The 15,436-nt window shown below is 45.3% G+C and overlaps 1 protein-coding gene and 1 long non-coding RNA gene across 2 annotated transcripts in view; one reads left to right on the top strand and one right to left on the bottom strand.

Annotated features, from left to right (window-relative positions):
• Positions 1 to 15,436, top strand: part of ABCE1 (ATP binding cassette subfamily E member 1) — a 55,296-nt gene that overhangs the window by 27,893 nt on the left and 11,967 nt on the right. Inside the window, exons 6-9 of the mRNA XM_063920606.1 lie at positions 9,266 to 9,403; positions 9,818 to 9,887; positions 10,518 to 10,614; positions 10,737 to 10,826. Coding sequence (XP_063776676.1) covers positions 9,266 to 9,403; positions 9,818 to 9,887; positions 10,518 to 10,614; positions 10,737 to 10,826 — 395 coding nt within the window. The remainder of the gene's footprint in view (positions 1 to 9,265; positions 9,404 to 9,817; positions 9,888 to 10,517; positions 10,615 to 10,736; positions 10,827 to 15,436) is intronic.
• LOC134921719 (uncharacterized) lies at positions 11,458 to 12,031 on the bottom strand. The gene is made up of 3 exons (XR_010177491.1): positions 11,968 to 12,031; positions 11,776 to 11,894; positions 11,458 to 11,547 (listed from the first exon to the last, which is right to left on the bottom strand). It is a non-coding gene; the product is annotated as an uncharacterized LOC134921719 (long non-coding RNA).

Raw genomic sequence — 15,436 nt, 5'->3', positions numbered from 1 at the left:
GGAAGCGGGGAGAAGACGATGTCCCCTATGCCTAGCGTGACCACCTTAAAGGATAGGTCATGTCGCGAAGGTAGACACTGCATTAAAATCAATTTTTGTAGCAGCACATTGTCGCATGGGCTGGGCGTAAAAGTAGCCTGGAGGAAAATTCTCAGCGGAGCATATTCGAGAATCTGCGACTTCTATGTGCCAGGCTTCAAAGGACACTAGTAAAATAGCGTCCTGCATCTCGGTTTTGCCTATTTCGGCTAGAAAAATTTTATGGCTCAGAGAAGGGCGAGTGGACTCCGATCCCAAGAATAGAGACGATTACATTTGGGGGTTAGATGTTATTGGTCCTGAGTTAGACAAGTGGATTTCGCAGCAACTGCAGTGAGATCTAACTTTCTACAGACTTCTTACTCGAGAGGTAGAGGTCGTTCACAGTCGACACAGAAGGCAGGACAAACCTGCTCACAAACCCGTGGCATGACAAACCTGCTCACAAACCCGTGGCATGACAGTCTCCCTGCTCACCTTGGGTCCCCCTTGGTGGGCGCAGGTTGGAAGGTTTTCGGGACACCCGGGCCAAAACCTCACCAGACGTTTGGGTCAAGGATACAGTTTCAAAGACGTCCACAGTCTGTTTCTTTACAGCTTGAGGTCCTAGGTGCCCGTTGCGAGCAGGAGCATTACAGACGGCAAATTCAAAGGCTTCTGCATACAGGGGGTTATGTCACCAGTCCCGGATCCTTAAGGAGGAACGGGATTTTATTCAAATCTGTTGCTAGTGCACAATGCCTTCATATCCCGATTTGGACCTCCCGCCATGCTTACTTAAGGTTGCACGGGTGAAGGATCACTACCAATTAAGGGCCCTGAATATTTACAAAGATCATACCAATAATGGTGACAGAATTGAGAGTTAGGGGTCACGATCATACCTTATCTAGAGCCTCATCTCAGGAACAGCTGATAAAGGAAGCTCAAACATCTCATAAATTTTTCATTCAACATGGGTGGATTGTAAACTTCCAAACAATCCAACCTCATGCCAACTGGATACGGTACAATTGAGAGTATTCCTACCAGAGAACAAGACCCAGGACCCACAGAGGTTAGTGGCTCAGGTACTAAACACACAGACGGTTTTTCTACACCTCTGTAGGCAATTTCTAGGGAAGATAGTGGCGTCGTTTGAAGCTATCCAATACGGCAGACTTCATTCCCGACCATTTCAAATGAACCACATTGCTCTGAAGAGCAGGTTCGCACTGGCTTCTACATCGAAAAATCCGACTTTCACTACGCATACGAACCTCCTTGATTTGGTGGTCGTTGCACAAGTATCTCGCAGTAGGCAAAGAGTTTCGGCATTTGGGATTGGAGGATCCTGACAACGGACGCCAGTCTCAGAGGTTGGAGTGCCGTCCTAGGGGCACAAATTCCTCACGGTTTGCAGATTCAGGATGGACTAAATCCAGTCAGCTATTGCAGGTTTGAAACAAGGAGAGTTCGTGGTCCATGGACATAAAGGTTGGTGGTTACAGGAGAGCAGCCTACCCATAGACGTTCTCGAACTGAGAGCAGTTTGCAATGCGCTTTTCCTAGCCGATGACCTAGTCATGGGTCAACACTAAAAGATACTGCCGGACAATGTCACGATGACGGTTTACATAAACCGTCAAGGAGGAACAAACTGCAGAATGGCGTTAATGGTAGCCACAAAGATCTTGTTGTGGGCAGAAAGGCTAAACATTATCGCAGTCGCCAGAACATGCAGACGGGGAGAGTGGTGCCTACTTCCACAGATCTTCGACAGGGAGGTGAGGAGATGGGGTCTACCTCAAGTGGACATAATGGCGTCTCGGCACAACCATCAGCTGCCCAGATATGTGTCCAGGACAAGAGATCCAGCAGCAGAAGGAGTGGACGCATTAACACTTCCTTGGTATTACAGAAGGGTTTACATATTTCCACTTTTCCCACTCATGCCGAGAGTTTTAAAAAAGAAGTGAAACAAGAATGAGTGTGGGCGATTCTACTAGCACCAGATTGGCTCCGCAGGAGTTGGTACTCAGACTTGCGGGTGTTCCTAGCGGAAGATCTTTGGCGGTTACCTCTGAGAGAGGACCTACTATCTTAGGGACCGTTCCTATACTGAACAGGCTACGCTTAACGGCGTGGCTATTGAAACCCGGAAGTTAAGAAACAGAGGGATACCGAGAACGGCTATTCCTACGAGGTTTGCTGTTAGAAAGCCTGTTACAGCCATACATTACTACAGAATTTGGTAGAAGTACATGGACTGGTGTCCGGAAGGTGGGTGGAATTCGACGAACTTCCACTTACCAAAATTCTACTTTTTTTTCAAGCTGGTCTAGAGGGAGGACTAAGACTAGTTTCCTTTTGAAGGTTCAGGTTTCAGCTCTCTCCATACTTTTGCAACAGCGGTTAGCATCCTTACAGGAGGTTCAAACCTTTTTACAGGGGGCTCTCAGGATACAACCTCCTTTCCGTACTCCCACTACGCCGTGGGACTTAAATTTAGTGTTGGAATTTTTTCTGATGACCAACTTTTGAGCCGTTGGAAAGAACAAACCTGAAATATCTTTCTTGGAAGGTCACGTTCTTACTTGCCTGAGCTTCGGCCAGGAGAGTTTCTGAGTTGTAGCCTTATCATGTTAGACTCCGTTTTTACTTTTCCATGATGATAGGGCAGAACAGATTGCCTTCCTAAGGTCGTTTCGGGTTTCACGGAAACCAGCTGATTGTAGTCCCATCTTTTCAGGGATGCGCAGATGGGAGCGTGTCTTGGGATATTGTCCGAGCTTTATGAATATGCGTACAAGTTACGCTGTCCCTCAGAAGGTCAGACCATTTGTTTGTTCTCTATGATGGTCCAAAGAAGGTTTGGCCAGCATCTAAGCAGTCTTTGTCTAGATGGATTAGATTATATTTCCTGTGGTAACCAGGTTCCAGTTCCGACTGGTGCTCAGACCACCAGATAAGTGGATGCCTCATGGGCGGCTGCCAGAAGGGCTTCCACTATTCAACTTTAGAGAGCGGCGACGTGGTCCTCAGCCCACACGTTTCGCGAAATTTTACAAGTTTGATACTCTTGCGTCCGGAGACTCTAAGTTCGGACGTTTAGTTTTGCAGGCCACCGACAGCACTCCCGCCCTTGGGGATAACTTTGGGACGTCCCCTACTGTATAGGACTCTAGTGTCCCCTAGTGGATGAAAGAGAAAAGAGGATTTTGGTACTTACCGATAAATCCATTTCTCTGAATCCTCTAGGGGGACACTGGACGCCCGCCTCGGTGCTGTCAACCTGCTGTGTTCAAAGTTCTTGTTCAAACAGTTCGTGCAAACAGCGTTAGTTATTCGATTAAGAGTTCTTGGATGCTGTTTGATATGTTGTACGGTTCGGTTCCTCGCCATGTGCTAAAGTATCATATCCTATTCTCTCTCAGTCAAATTTTTCAAACTGAGGGAGGAGGGATGTGAAGGGGGAGGAGCCGGCTGTGCAGACAATGCTAATTTTTAGATTGTGCCACACCTCCGGTTGCAAGCTTCACACCCCTACTGTATAGGACTCCAGTGTCCCCTAGAGGATTCAGAGAAATGGATTTATCGGTAAGTACCAAAATCCTCTTTTTTATTTTTTTCTTGGAACTTTGTTCCCTTAGCCTCAGGCACCCTTCGCCACTTATCCAGAGAAGTGGGGTCCGGGTCATACACCAGCAGCAAGCTGCAGGAGAACAGCGCTTAACCCTAGAAGCACTGTTCCTCCCGACACAGACTCATCCTGAGGCTCCGGTTTGGTGAGTGAGCCTCCTTGTAGGCACGGTGGCTGGCCTCCCTCCCCTCCTCTTCCCGGTTATGCTGGGTGCGATATCGGCGGGACCCCCAAGCACAGCGCAGTCTTCCTGCACTGCCACGCTGACAGTACACATCGCGGCAGTGTAGGGGAACAGTACGGACGCATACAGTTTGTCTTCCCTCCCCAATTTGTGTCGGGTCCGCGACACGTCGCGGCAGCATGAAGGGGAAGGAGTCCTCTGTGTGTGTGTGTGTGTGTGGAGCGGCCGCGTCCTGTGCAGCGCCGGTGTCACCCGCTGTGTGTAGTGGCCGCATTGCACAGCGCGGCTGTGTTAGCAGGGTCTAGCAATGTTATCACTGTTTATCAGAGCACACATGAGCTGCTTGTTTAATTTGTGCACCCACTTTAAAAGATGGAGAGATGGGTGCCTCTGCATTGAAGATGGAGGCAGAGTTGGCGGGTTTCCAACCTGTCCGTCCAAAAAAAAGGCGCCTTTTTTCAGCTAGGCATCTCATTTAATGGCAACAATTGTTTTTCTACTCGGTAGCCTGCACTGTAGAGAGAGACAGGTGCACTTGGCTACAGACTACCAGAAACTTAGAAGCCTGCATAAAGTACAGGCTGTTGGCTGAGGGGCTTTAGAATAGGGGAGTCCGTCAAATACCTCCCTCTATCCTTCTGATTTTCCCCTCTCTCTTTCTCTATATTTGTGAGAGTGCTGCTGTAAAATTGTATGTGTTGCTACAATGGCAGGCAAGGGACCTGCGATTAAGGCGTCACAAAAATTGTTTGTTTATGCGAAGTGTAATAAAAGCTCACACAGACGATTCCTCGCTATGTGAGGCATGTGCTTCAGAGGTTGCGTTAGTTAACCCGTCCCAAGACGCTAATTTCCCCGCATGGGTGGTAGCGCTAACAGGAACCATCTCACAATTACATATTGAGGTGGCTGCCTTACGGAGGACTCGTGAGACGGTTGGGGATATGCCTGTGGTAGCTCGACGTAGTATTTTCAGTAGCTCACAGAGCGCACGGGCTTGGGCAGTTACTAACACTCCTCCTCCCTTCATTTTTAATATGGTGCTGGGCGTCAGCCAATCAGAGCTTGTGGACCGGCAGTGGCGGCACCTGATTGGCTGCTGGACCGCAAGTTTTGTTTGGCTCACTTACCGCCACCATATTTTAAATGCCCGCAGCCACTGGAGACTGTCACCCTCACCGCAGCCGCTCTCTGGACTTCACAGGAGAGGCACGTGCTGCGCTCTCCTCCCCTTCCGTCCCTCATACAGGAGGAGCAGCACCGGCGGCAGTAGAAGCCAGCAAGGGTTAGAACTGTATTGGACACTGTGGGGGGGGGGCATTTTAAATTGAACTGCGGGGGGAATTGTATCTGGCACTGCTGGGGGGCATTTGAATATCTGGCACTGCTGAAGGGCATTATTTGTGTATCTGGCACTACGCGGTGGGGGGGGGGGGGCGCATTACTTGTAGTTGTGAGGCCACACCCACTTTTGTGAGGCCACACCCACTTTCACAGGACTGCACGCGCATTGGGGGGAGGGGGTAGCTCCTTCAGAGGTTTTATTTTCCGAAAGTAGCTCACACCCCAATTAAGGTTGGAGTCCACTGCTCTATTGCTACAGAACCACCCTGGGTGGCAGGACTAGCCAAGTCGGTAGAAGGTCTCATAAAACGCTTAGACACGTCCAGTGAACAATCGCAGATAGTGGCTAAGACTAAGAAACGCCCAGTACCTTTAATTCTTCAGTCCGATGAGTCTCTCTTGGGATGAAGCTGAAAAAGGATGATCGTGAGTTGGGCGAAATTACTTACACGGCCGACAAAGTTACATTAGAACCTTCTCAGGTTATGCCAAGCTGCTACCTGGTCGGGGAAGAACACCTTTGTGCAGTTCTACAAGTTTGATACCCTAGCCAAAGAGGATTCCCAGTTTGGGCAGGCAGTGCTGCAGATGTCTCCGCACATTCCCGCCTGTTCTGGAAGCTTTGTTATGTTCCCATCGTACTAGATTTCCCCAATATCCCTTATGGATGCTAGAAAAAATAGGATTTTAATTACCTACCGGTAAATCCTTTTCTCGTAGTCCATAAGGGATATTGGGCGCTCGCCTCAGTGTGTTGACTTTTCTACAGGTTCTCTTTTGTATGGTTACCTGTTCAGCTGTTGCTGTTTTGTTACCAGCTGTTGCTGGTTGTTTTATGTTTGTGGTGTGCTGGTGTGTGAATCTCACCACTCGTTATGTTCCTTCTCTCAAGTATGTCCTTTCTCCTTCGTGCACTGTTTTACCTACAACTGCCTGTGGGAGGGGGCATAGAGGGGAGGAGCCAGCACCTTTGGACCCCGTCTATACCCCATCGTACTAGATTCCCCCAATATCCCTTATGGACTACGTGAAAAGGATTTACCGGTAGGTAAGTAAAATCCTATTTTTGTCTGCGTCAAGACAAAGCTCTGAGTATACAGAAACTGTTCCAAGCTGTTCTCAAGCCACGACTGGTATCAATCCATTTATGCCTTCTTTTACTTGGGACAATGCTAGCGGCTTTCGAAACTCTGGAGTTCAGCCGTTTTCATTCACGTCCTTTCCAGCTGAATCTGAATGGTCGGGGTCGCATCTACACCTTCAACAGTTAGTTCGACTAACTCCGGAGATACGACTTTTGCTTCTTTGGTGGCGCCAGCTGCACGATCTCACTGCGGGCAAGCGGTTCGGTGTGTAGGACTGGAGGGTCCTCACAACGAATGCCAGCCTCAGGGGATGGAGCGCGGTTGTGTTGAACTCCCATCTTCAGGGCCACTGGTCTCCACAAGAATCGCTGTTGCCAATAAATGTGTTTGAACTGAGAGCGATCTACAATGCGCTGGTACAAGCCGCCCACATTCTTCGATCCAAGGCTGTAAAGGTTCAGTCGGACAACGCGACTGCTGTAGCGTACGTAAACAAACAAGGCGGAACTCGCAATCGCCAGGCAATGCGAGAGGTATCATGCGTTTTCCATTGGGCAGAACGCAACGCAGTAATTCTCTCGGCGGTATTCATTCCAGGAGTGGACAATTGGGAAGCAGATTACCTCAGCCGTCAGGATTTACATCCGGGAGAATGGGCACTTCACCCGGAGGTGTTCAACGATCTGATACTACGCTTGGGGTGTCCAGATGTGAATCTCATGGCATCGTGTCTCAATCATCAGCTTCGACGATACATCTCCAGAACCCTCAAACGGAAGCTGTGGACGCTCTGTCTGTGCCTTGGCCGTACGACCTAGTTAACGTGTGTCCTTTGTTCCCTCTATTTGTCTCGAGTTCTCAAGAGAATCTAACGGGAGTCCATCACGATGATCCTGGTGGCACCAGATTGTTCTCGGAGGGCTTGGTATTCAGACCTGCGCTTTCTTCTAGCGGACAATCATTGCCCTCTTCCTCTGCGTCTGGATCTACTCCAACAAGGGCCCTTCGTGCATCCAGATTTACCACGGCTACGTTTAACGGGATGGCTATTGAGGCAGACATCCTGAAAAGAAAAGGAATTCCGTAATGTGTGATCCCCACAATGTTGCAGGCATGAAAATCGTTTACGGCAGCCCGTTACCATCGCATCTGGCGATCTTATATCTCGTGGTGTGACCGGAAAGGGTTTCAATCAGATTCTTTTTGTCTCTCACTGTATTTGCTCTTTCTTCAGGTAGGTTTAGATTCAGGACTTCGTCTAGGATCCATGAAAGTTCATGTATCTGCCTTATTGATTTTCTTTCAGAACGCCTGGCGCTCCTACCGGATATTCAAACTTTCCTACAAGGGGTCTTTCGGGTACAGCCTCCGTTTGTTCCTTCTACAGCTCCTTGGGATTTGAATCTGGTGCTGGATTATCTACAGTCACCCTGTTTTGTACCCTTGAAAGAAGCAGAGCTTAACTATCTTGGAAGACTTTCTACTAGCCATAGCTTCAGCCCAGAGGGTACCTGAATTAAGTGCCTTGTTTTGTAAGCCTCCCTACCTGATTTTTCATACTGACAGGGCTGAGTTGAGAACACATGCTTCCTTTCTTTCCAAGGTCGTGTCTGCATTCATATCAATCAGCCTATTGTGGTACAGTCCTTGCAGAAGGATTCTGGGATGCCTTCTTCTCTGGATGTAGTAAGAACGTTGAAGATCTACGTGGATCGGACAGCACCGTTACGAAAGATTGATGCTTTATTTGTGCTTTATGATCTCCCACGTCGAAGGTGGCCTGCTACTAAGAAGACCTTGGCCTGCTGGATTCGGTTGATTATTCGTCAAGCCTATCTACACCAATCTAGGTGTCCTGCATTATCCATTGCGGCCCACTCTATACACTCAGTTGGGTCTTCCTGGGCCGCTAGTAGCGGGGCTACCACGTCTCAACTCTGTAGAGCACCCACTTGTTCCAGTATTCATACGTTAACCAAATTCTACAAGTTTGATACTTTTTGCGGCTTCATCTTCACAGTTTTGTTTTGCAAGTTCCTCCGCTATCTCCCGCTCAGGGGGGAAACTTTGGGGTGTCCCCATGGTCTTGAAGTTGTGCCAGTGTCCCCTGGTGGCTGACAGAAAAAGGAGGATTTTGGTACTTACCAATAAATCCCTTTTTCGGGAGCCATAATGGACACTGGCCGCCCGCCTGTCACTGTTCTCTAGCCTTCATTGTTCTGTTCTGTTTTAATTGTTATGTGCTCTCTTCCCTCGTATAGTTCTGTTCTCTTGTTCCCATCTCCTCTCGGCTAATTCATAACTGAGAGATTATGGGGGATAGAGCACTTCTTTAGATTATTTAGAGTGCCAGCTCCCTGTAAGCCACCATCATCACCCCACGGTCTTGAAGTTGTGCCAGTGTCCCCTATGGCTTCTGAAAAAGTGATTTATCGGTAATTACAAAAATCCTCCTCCTTCTCTTTTTTTTTTTTTTTTTTTTTTAAACTGTTATGAACGATTTTGAAGGGAGAAATAATCAATTAAGTGGTTAAGCATAGATATCCTTAAATCCTGGACTGCTTTATAGCCTTGAGTACTGAGTTTGGAAACCACTGCCTTAGTTGACTTTGAGTGCAATATTTAATATGTGTTAGACAATGAGCAGAGAGAAACGATTGAGTGCGTGAGAGTATTGTATGCAAATTATCCCTATATAGGGGTCAGTATGTTTTATAGCACTGTAATATTATTACATCAGTCTTCATTAGTCTTTCAATTAAAATTCCCTACTACATGTGCGTATACAATTGCCAGATAACCTACCTGAATGTAGCATACATATCTGTTATCTAACACATTACATTAGTTGCGGAAGTTCTTTAAAAGTAATGGTAAGATTTTAGAATGCATGGTTTGCATCATTGAAGTCATTGGCTAATTAACGCATTTACATAATTTTAGTTGTATTCATTTTTAGAATTGCTGCATAATATTTGTCTTGTTTCAAAGGATCCCCCTGATTGGCAGGAAATCCTGACTTACTTTAGAGGGTCAGAGTTGCAGAATTACTTCACCAAGATTCTGGAGGATGACTTGAAGGCCATCATTAAGCCCCAATATGTGGACCAAATTCCAAAAGCTGCAAAGGTCAGTGTGTACGAGGATTGTTAGATGTGTGTAGGCCATCTACGTTAGCTCCTTGGGAAGATGACTGCCGTATCCACTTTTACACATGTAATGTGTGAATGAGCTGGAACTGAAGTTGAAGACATTGCTGCTTTATTACTTTGCAGAATTGTATTTCCAAATGATGGGGCAGATGTATTAAACCTGGAGAAGTGATAAATGCAAGGTGATAACGCACCAGCCAGTCAGCTACTGTCATTTTTCAAATCTGTAATGATTAGCTGGTGCGTTATCACTTTGCACTTATCACTGGTTTATCACTTCTCCAGGTTTAATACATCTGCCCCATTGTTTTCTATTTTTAAACACTGGCAAAAAGTGTCAAATGTCAGTAGTCTGTGTGGACAGCGGATTAACAAATATTTATTTTCAAAGGGCCCAGTTGGGACCATCTTGGATCGAAAGGATGAAACAAGGACCCAGACTATTGTTTGTCAACAGCTTGGTAAGTACCTCACAAACAATTAGTTTCAACAATTGTTAAATGTGTATGACTTCCTTTTTTTGGGGTTGTATTACCGGCGGCCGGGATTCCGATTGGGGGGAGGGGGACGCACAACGAAGCTTCTTGCGGACTCTGTGGCGAGCGGCACTCGCCACTAGTTCTATTCCCAATCTATTGGTGTCGTGGACACCCACGAGTAGGAATAATCCCTGTTGTTCGGGATTTCGAGTGGGCAGAATGTAGGGGTCGGTATTGTGACCGGTGGCTTTCTGACCACGGTTACATAACTACATCCCCTTCCTACGATGGTATAAGTGGAATGATTAATTTCAGTCCTGTGGCAGAACAAAGGAATGGGACATTATAATACTCTTTCTTTTAAATATAACGGTGCCTTTTTTATTAACAAGATGAAATCTTTGTCTTGCTGTGCATTCTAATACTGACTGACTGCACAAACCTGAAGTTTAGCTGGTTAGAGGCATGCAATCCTGCTATATTCTTTCTCTGCTACATGGGTCATTCTGTGAGCTGAACAGAAATTCCAACATTTACTGCACTTGCTATATTCCCCATCCAGTCCAATATACCTATGACAATGCTGTGTTTGTGTGTGTGTGTGTGTCACAGATCTGACTCACCTAAGAGATCGAAATGTGGAGGACCTTTCCGGAGGAGAGCTTCAGCGATTTGCTTGTGCTGTTGTTTGTATCCAAAAAGCAGACATGTAAGAAAATTAAATCTTTACAAATTAACCCCACAGTACTGTTACATTAAATTTTGTTATGTTTGAAATTAAAATTAATCTTCAGTTAACTTGGATTTCCTTTTGGTTTTATCTTCTGGCAGCTTCATGTTTGATGAACCATCTAGTTACTTAGATGTAAAGCAACGTCTTAAGGCTGCCATTACCATCCGATCGCTGATTGACCCTGACCGGTACGGAAACAGTTTTTGTTTGTATTCCTTATTTTAAATACAGTGTGGAGCGTTAATTCTCGATGTACCACGTTGGCATGTGTCTATAATAAGCCATTTTGAAATTCACATAATAGTATTGCAATGAGTGGTCTCTTGAAATGCGGCTTCTAGAAACAGAATGAAAGCATTTCATGCTTCATGTGGTTAATAAAAGAATATCTAGATTTTAACTGGCACTTGCATAGCTGAGTTTTGATTTGTGTGCGGACAGAGGCACTAATTAGAAGTAATGAGATTAAGAGGAAAAACCTGATCCCTAAGGTGTAATGAGAGAAAATGTTAGCCTACAGATATGTAACTGTAGATTATTAAATAATAGTCACTACACCACCTCCTCATTTATTAAAATGCACTCCATGCTGTTAAACTTATGTGGTACTTTCCAATTTTCGTAAGGTCGCGATTTTGCATGTAATTATCTTAAAATATCTATTTACACATTGCTAATTCAGTAGTGCCTCTGCTGCATGTTGCTAAACTGATGGTTAATTATATATATATATATATATATATATACCACAACAACCACCTAGGTGGAAGGTGCACTCACGCCCAGAAATTAGTCTCTGAAGTCACTTGTAAATTCAGTATATTTTTATTCGGGTTCACTGTTGATGCCGTATTTCATCGACGTTTCGGTCCTTATGCGGACCTTTATCAAGATTGGCACTTAAATCACCTATACAATCAGAAACAGTTACAATTAATATGTATAAGAACCCAGATTTATTCAACACCAACACCACCAGTGCCTCCCAGGCCCTGAAGACTGTCACAAAAACCAGAAAACGTATTAAAAAGCTGTTTTTTTATATATGTAAAAAAGAGATACTTGGAAATAATCCACGTGTGATGAAAGAGACACCTCCACCATTAGGACTATCTGTTTAGATAGGCAAATGATTACCTGGACGGCAAGCCAGATCACTCAGATGTGTGGAATGGCCTTCAAAGTTGGCAACATGCCTGATCACATAATGAAGTTAAAAAGCCTATAACGTAGGGGAAGCTGCAAGGCGTAGTCACCTATTAGATAAATAACAGAGTAACTACACCATAAGAAAATACACTAACAACGTCATTTTGGAAAAGATCATACCTAGTTACATGTAGAAATAGCTCATGGCAGCTTGTGGGCTCTGTACATGTGTCAGACACTCAGTCTGTAAGGAGGCACAACAGGAAAAAATAATCACCAACCGTAATCATGTGTCAGAAGGGAGCTGCAGGAGAACCATACTCACTGCTCAAGTGTCCAGAGCCAAATGGAAGCTGCATAAAGTTCAGCCTCAGCTGAGCACTATTTAAGGATCAACCACAGGAAGTGCCAATTAGGGAGATTAGTATAAGCCCAGTCTCTCATTAACTGATCACCTCTCAGATAACTAACTCAGACCAACTGGGAAAAACGTTACAGGGTTCACAGGACAGGCAGTGGCTATCGCTAACGCACGGCTACTTAAATGAGTGTATTTTAACGATTTGGAAGGGCAACTGCCGGAGACGCGTCTTTTGCGTTCCACCGACCGGAACACCATGCGTTCCATTCCGCGGAAGTGGCGCTGGCCGGAAGTCTCTGCGTTCCACTCGCGGAAAGAACCGTAATTAGGCTTATCCACTGGCTAATGTTTAAAGGAGGTGTACAACCTAGAGGGGGGTGTTCTCAGAGAATGAACACTCCCCCAGGTGGAATCATCAATGTACAGGTTCACTCATAGCTCACAGGGACTCGGAGGTATACCGGAGGTCTCCTCACGTATAATCCTGGATTAACCTATGTGTAGCCTGTCAATCACCACAGAAGAAAAAGAGTGCAAATGTAAATAATGATCCATAATATGAAATGTCAAAAATGTCAAAAATGACATAAGAGGGCACCAGATCAAATGACCACAACTCACCCTACGCATACAAACTAACATATATCTGATCAACAAAGGCAAATTGAATACTGATGTGAGTGTAATATCTTTATAGTAATACATTGGTATAATGTAGTAAAAGATTTTAAATAATAAAAGGGAATAGTGGGTGGTGTGGTCATTGAAATTGGTGGACCCTCGTGACTAGTATAGGACCTGGGAAGGCTCCGGGAAACAACAGAAAAATATATATAAAAAACATAAGCAAGGACGTATAAATAACTGTCCTTACTTTCTTAATCTCTATACATAAAAAGAACATACAAAAATGAAAAAAATAAAACATAGAACATAGAACATAGAACATATAAAACACAAATCGAAACCCAGCCTGTATGTGCTGATTGTATCACAGTGCCCTATGTCCCTGAAACATACAAAGTGTGTTCCAAGGTATCCAATCAACTATGGCAAAATAAAATTCTAAAGAAAAATATTAAGGGGGTTGGCCTCATTGAGGCCCTTTGGTGACACTGTATTGAGTTTGTGTATCCAAAAGCTTTCCTTCTGTTTAAGTAACAAGGTGCGATCGCCTCCACTAACAGGTGGCGGCACCCAGTCAATCAGCTGACACTTCAGGGCAGATACTTGATGTCTAACTGACAAAAAGTGCCGTGCTACCGGTTTGTCAGAAAAGCCCACATTGAGGGCCGTGTGTATGGATGACCGATGGTTTGCCATCCTGTCGCGAAAGGGACGCGCGGTTAGTCCGACATAACATAACCCACATGGGCACTTTAGAAGGTAGACGACATGATCCAGTCGACAGTGGAGATGATATCTGATAAAGATTTTTTTCCCTGTGTGTGGGTGATACAAAAAAGGACCAGTGATCATAGATCTGCACGTTGTGCACCCCCCGCAGGAAAAACTGCCAGGTTTGGCTTGCATAAGCTGGATTTGAGATGTGTTCTGTTCAGGGAAAATCGTGGGTCTCATTAGTAATTGCTTTAGGTTGGCCCCTCGTTTGTATGCAACCATAGGAGCAGGTGTTTTAAGAAAAGGCAAACTGTTGTCGGTGGCTATTATTGGCCAATGTTTCCGTAGGGCCTTTCTGGTTGTACTTGTGGAACCATCATACTGAGTGGAACAAATCATCCGATTGTTACGAATGGGGTTTTTAACCTGTTGTCCATGAAAAATGCTGTTCGCTTTATTGAGACAGCGAGTAAGTACACTGCTAGTGTACCCTCGCTCCAGAAAGCGAGAAGTGATCTCGTTACATTGTTGATCTTTGAGTGCTGCGTTGGAATTGATCCTCATGGCTCTGAGGTACTGGGATATGGGCAATCCTTCTTTGAGGGCTGGGGGATGATGGCTGCTAGCATGCAAGGTCAGATTGCGGTCAGTGGGTTTACGGTACAACGAGGTGTCCAGTCGGTCACCATTTCTGGTGATACTGACATCCAGGAAAGTGATGTTAGTGGCCGATACTGTGTATGTGAACTTGATAGGATTATCCAAAGCATTCAATTGGTTCACCATGTCAAGAAACTCAGACTCGGTGCCCTCCCACAGCAAGAAGACGTCATCAATGTACCGTTTAAAGAAGGCAATCTTGTGCCCATACCTAGGTAACAGGTACGTATGTTCATAGTGCGCCATGAACAGATTAGCGTAGGCGGGGGCCAAATTCGACCCCATCGCGGTTCCGGCGATTTGAAGAAAATAATCATTTTTATACATAAAGTGGTTGCACGTAAGAACCAATGAGGTCAGTTCCAACACAAACTCAGTGGGGTAATCTTTGCAGGGGCTGTTGGAAAGAAATTGACGTATAACATCCAAACCTAAGTGGTGTGGTATAACGGTATAAAGGGACCCCACATCCATAGTGGCCAGAAGAGTGCCTTCACTAAGATGGGTAAATGTCCGTAGATGTGTGAGGAAATCCCCAGTGTCCTTTAAATAGCTATCAGTTTTTAATACCAAAGGCTGTAGGATACTGTCAATAAAGACAGCAATTGGCTGTAACAAAGAGCCTTCCGCGGCAATAATGGGTCGGCCGGGAGGGTGAACTAATGTCTTATGAATTTTGGGCAGAGTGTATAGGATGGGACACCTGGGTGAATTGATGGTCAAATATTTTAATGTGTCTTCACTTATGTAGCCCTGCTCAAAACCTAACTTCAGAAATTGATCGATTTTAGATTTAATTTTAGGAACCGGATTGGTGGTTAATTTCTGATAGGTCATGTCATCTGCTAATTGTCGGTTGATCTCCATGTCATAGTCAGTCCAATCTTGGACGACTATTGCTCCTCCCTTATCCGCCGGGCGGATGACTATATGGGGAGAATCCTTTAAAGTTTTTAATGCTTTCCTCTCGGCTATGGACAGGTTATCAAACATCCTTTTGGGGGGTGAGCTCTCAGAGTCTCTTTGGACTAACCGTAAATAAGTTTTGATGCTGGGATTGGAGGATGGAGGATCGAATGTCGATTTGGGTCTGAATTGAGGTATCTCTTTGTTAGTGGATTTGTTAGCAAAGAACTCCCGCAGACGGAGGGAGCGGCCAAATTTATACTGATCTATAGTTTGTTGGAATGAATTAATTCTGCATGTGGGGACGAAAGATAAACCTCGGGCAAGAAGTTTAGTTTCCGCTGGACTCAGTTCTACGCTAGATAGATTAAAGACATTGTC

This window comes from Pseudophryne corroboree, chromosome 1, assembly GCF_028390025.1.
Source record: "Pseudophryne corroboree isolate aPseCor3 chromosome 1, aPseCor3.hap2, whole genome shotgun sequence".
NCBI classification, from domain to species: Eukaryota; Metazoa; Chordata; class Amphibia; order Anura; family Myobatrachidae; genus Pseudophryne; species Pseudophryne corroboree.
The sequence above is the reverse complement of the archived record's forward strand: the minus strand, read 5'-3'. Positions and strand labels throughout refer to the sequence as shown.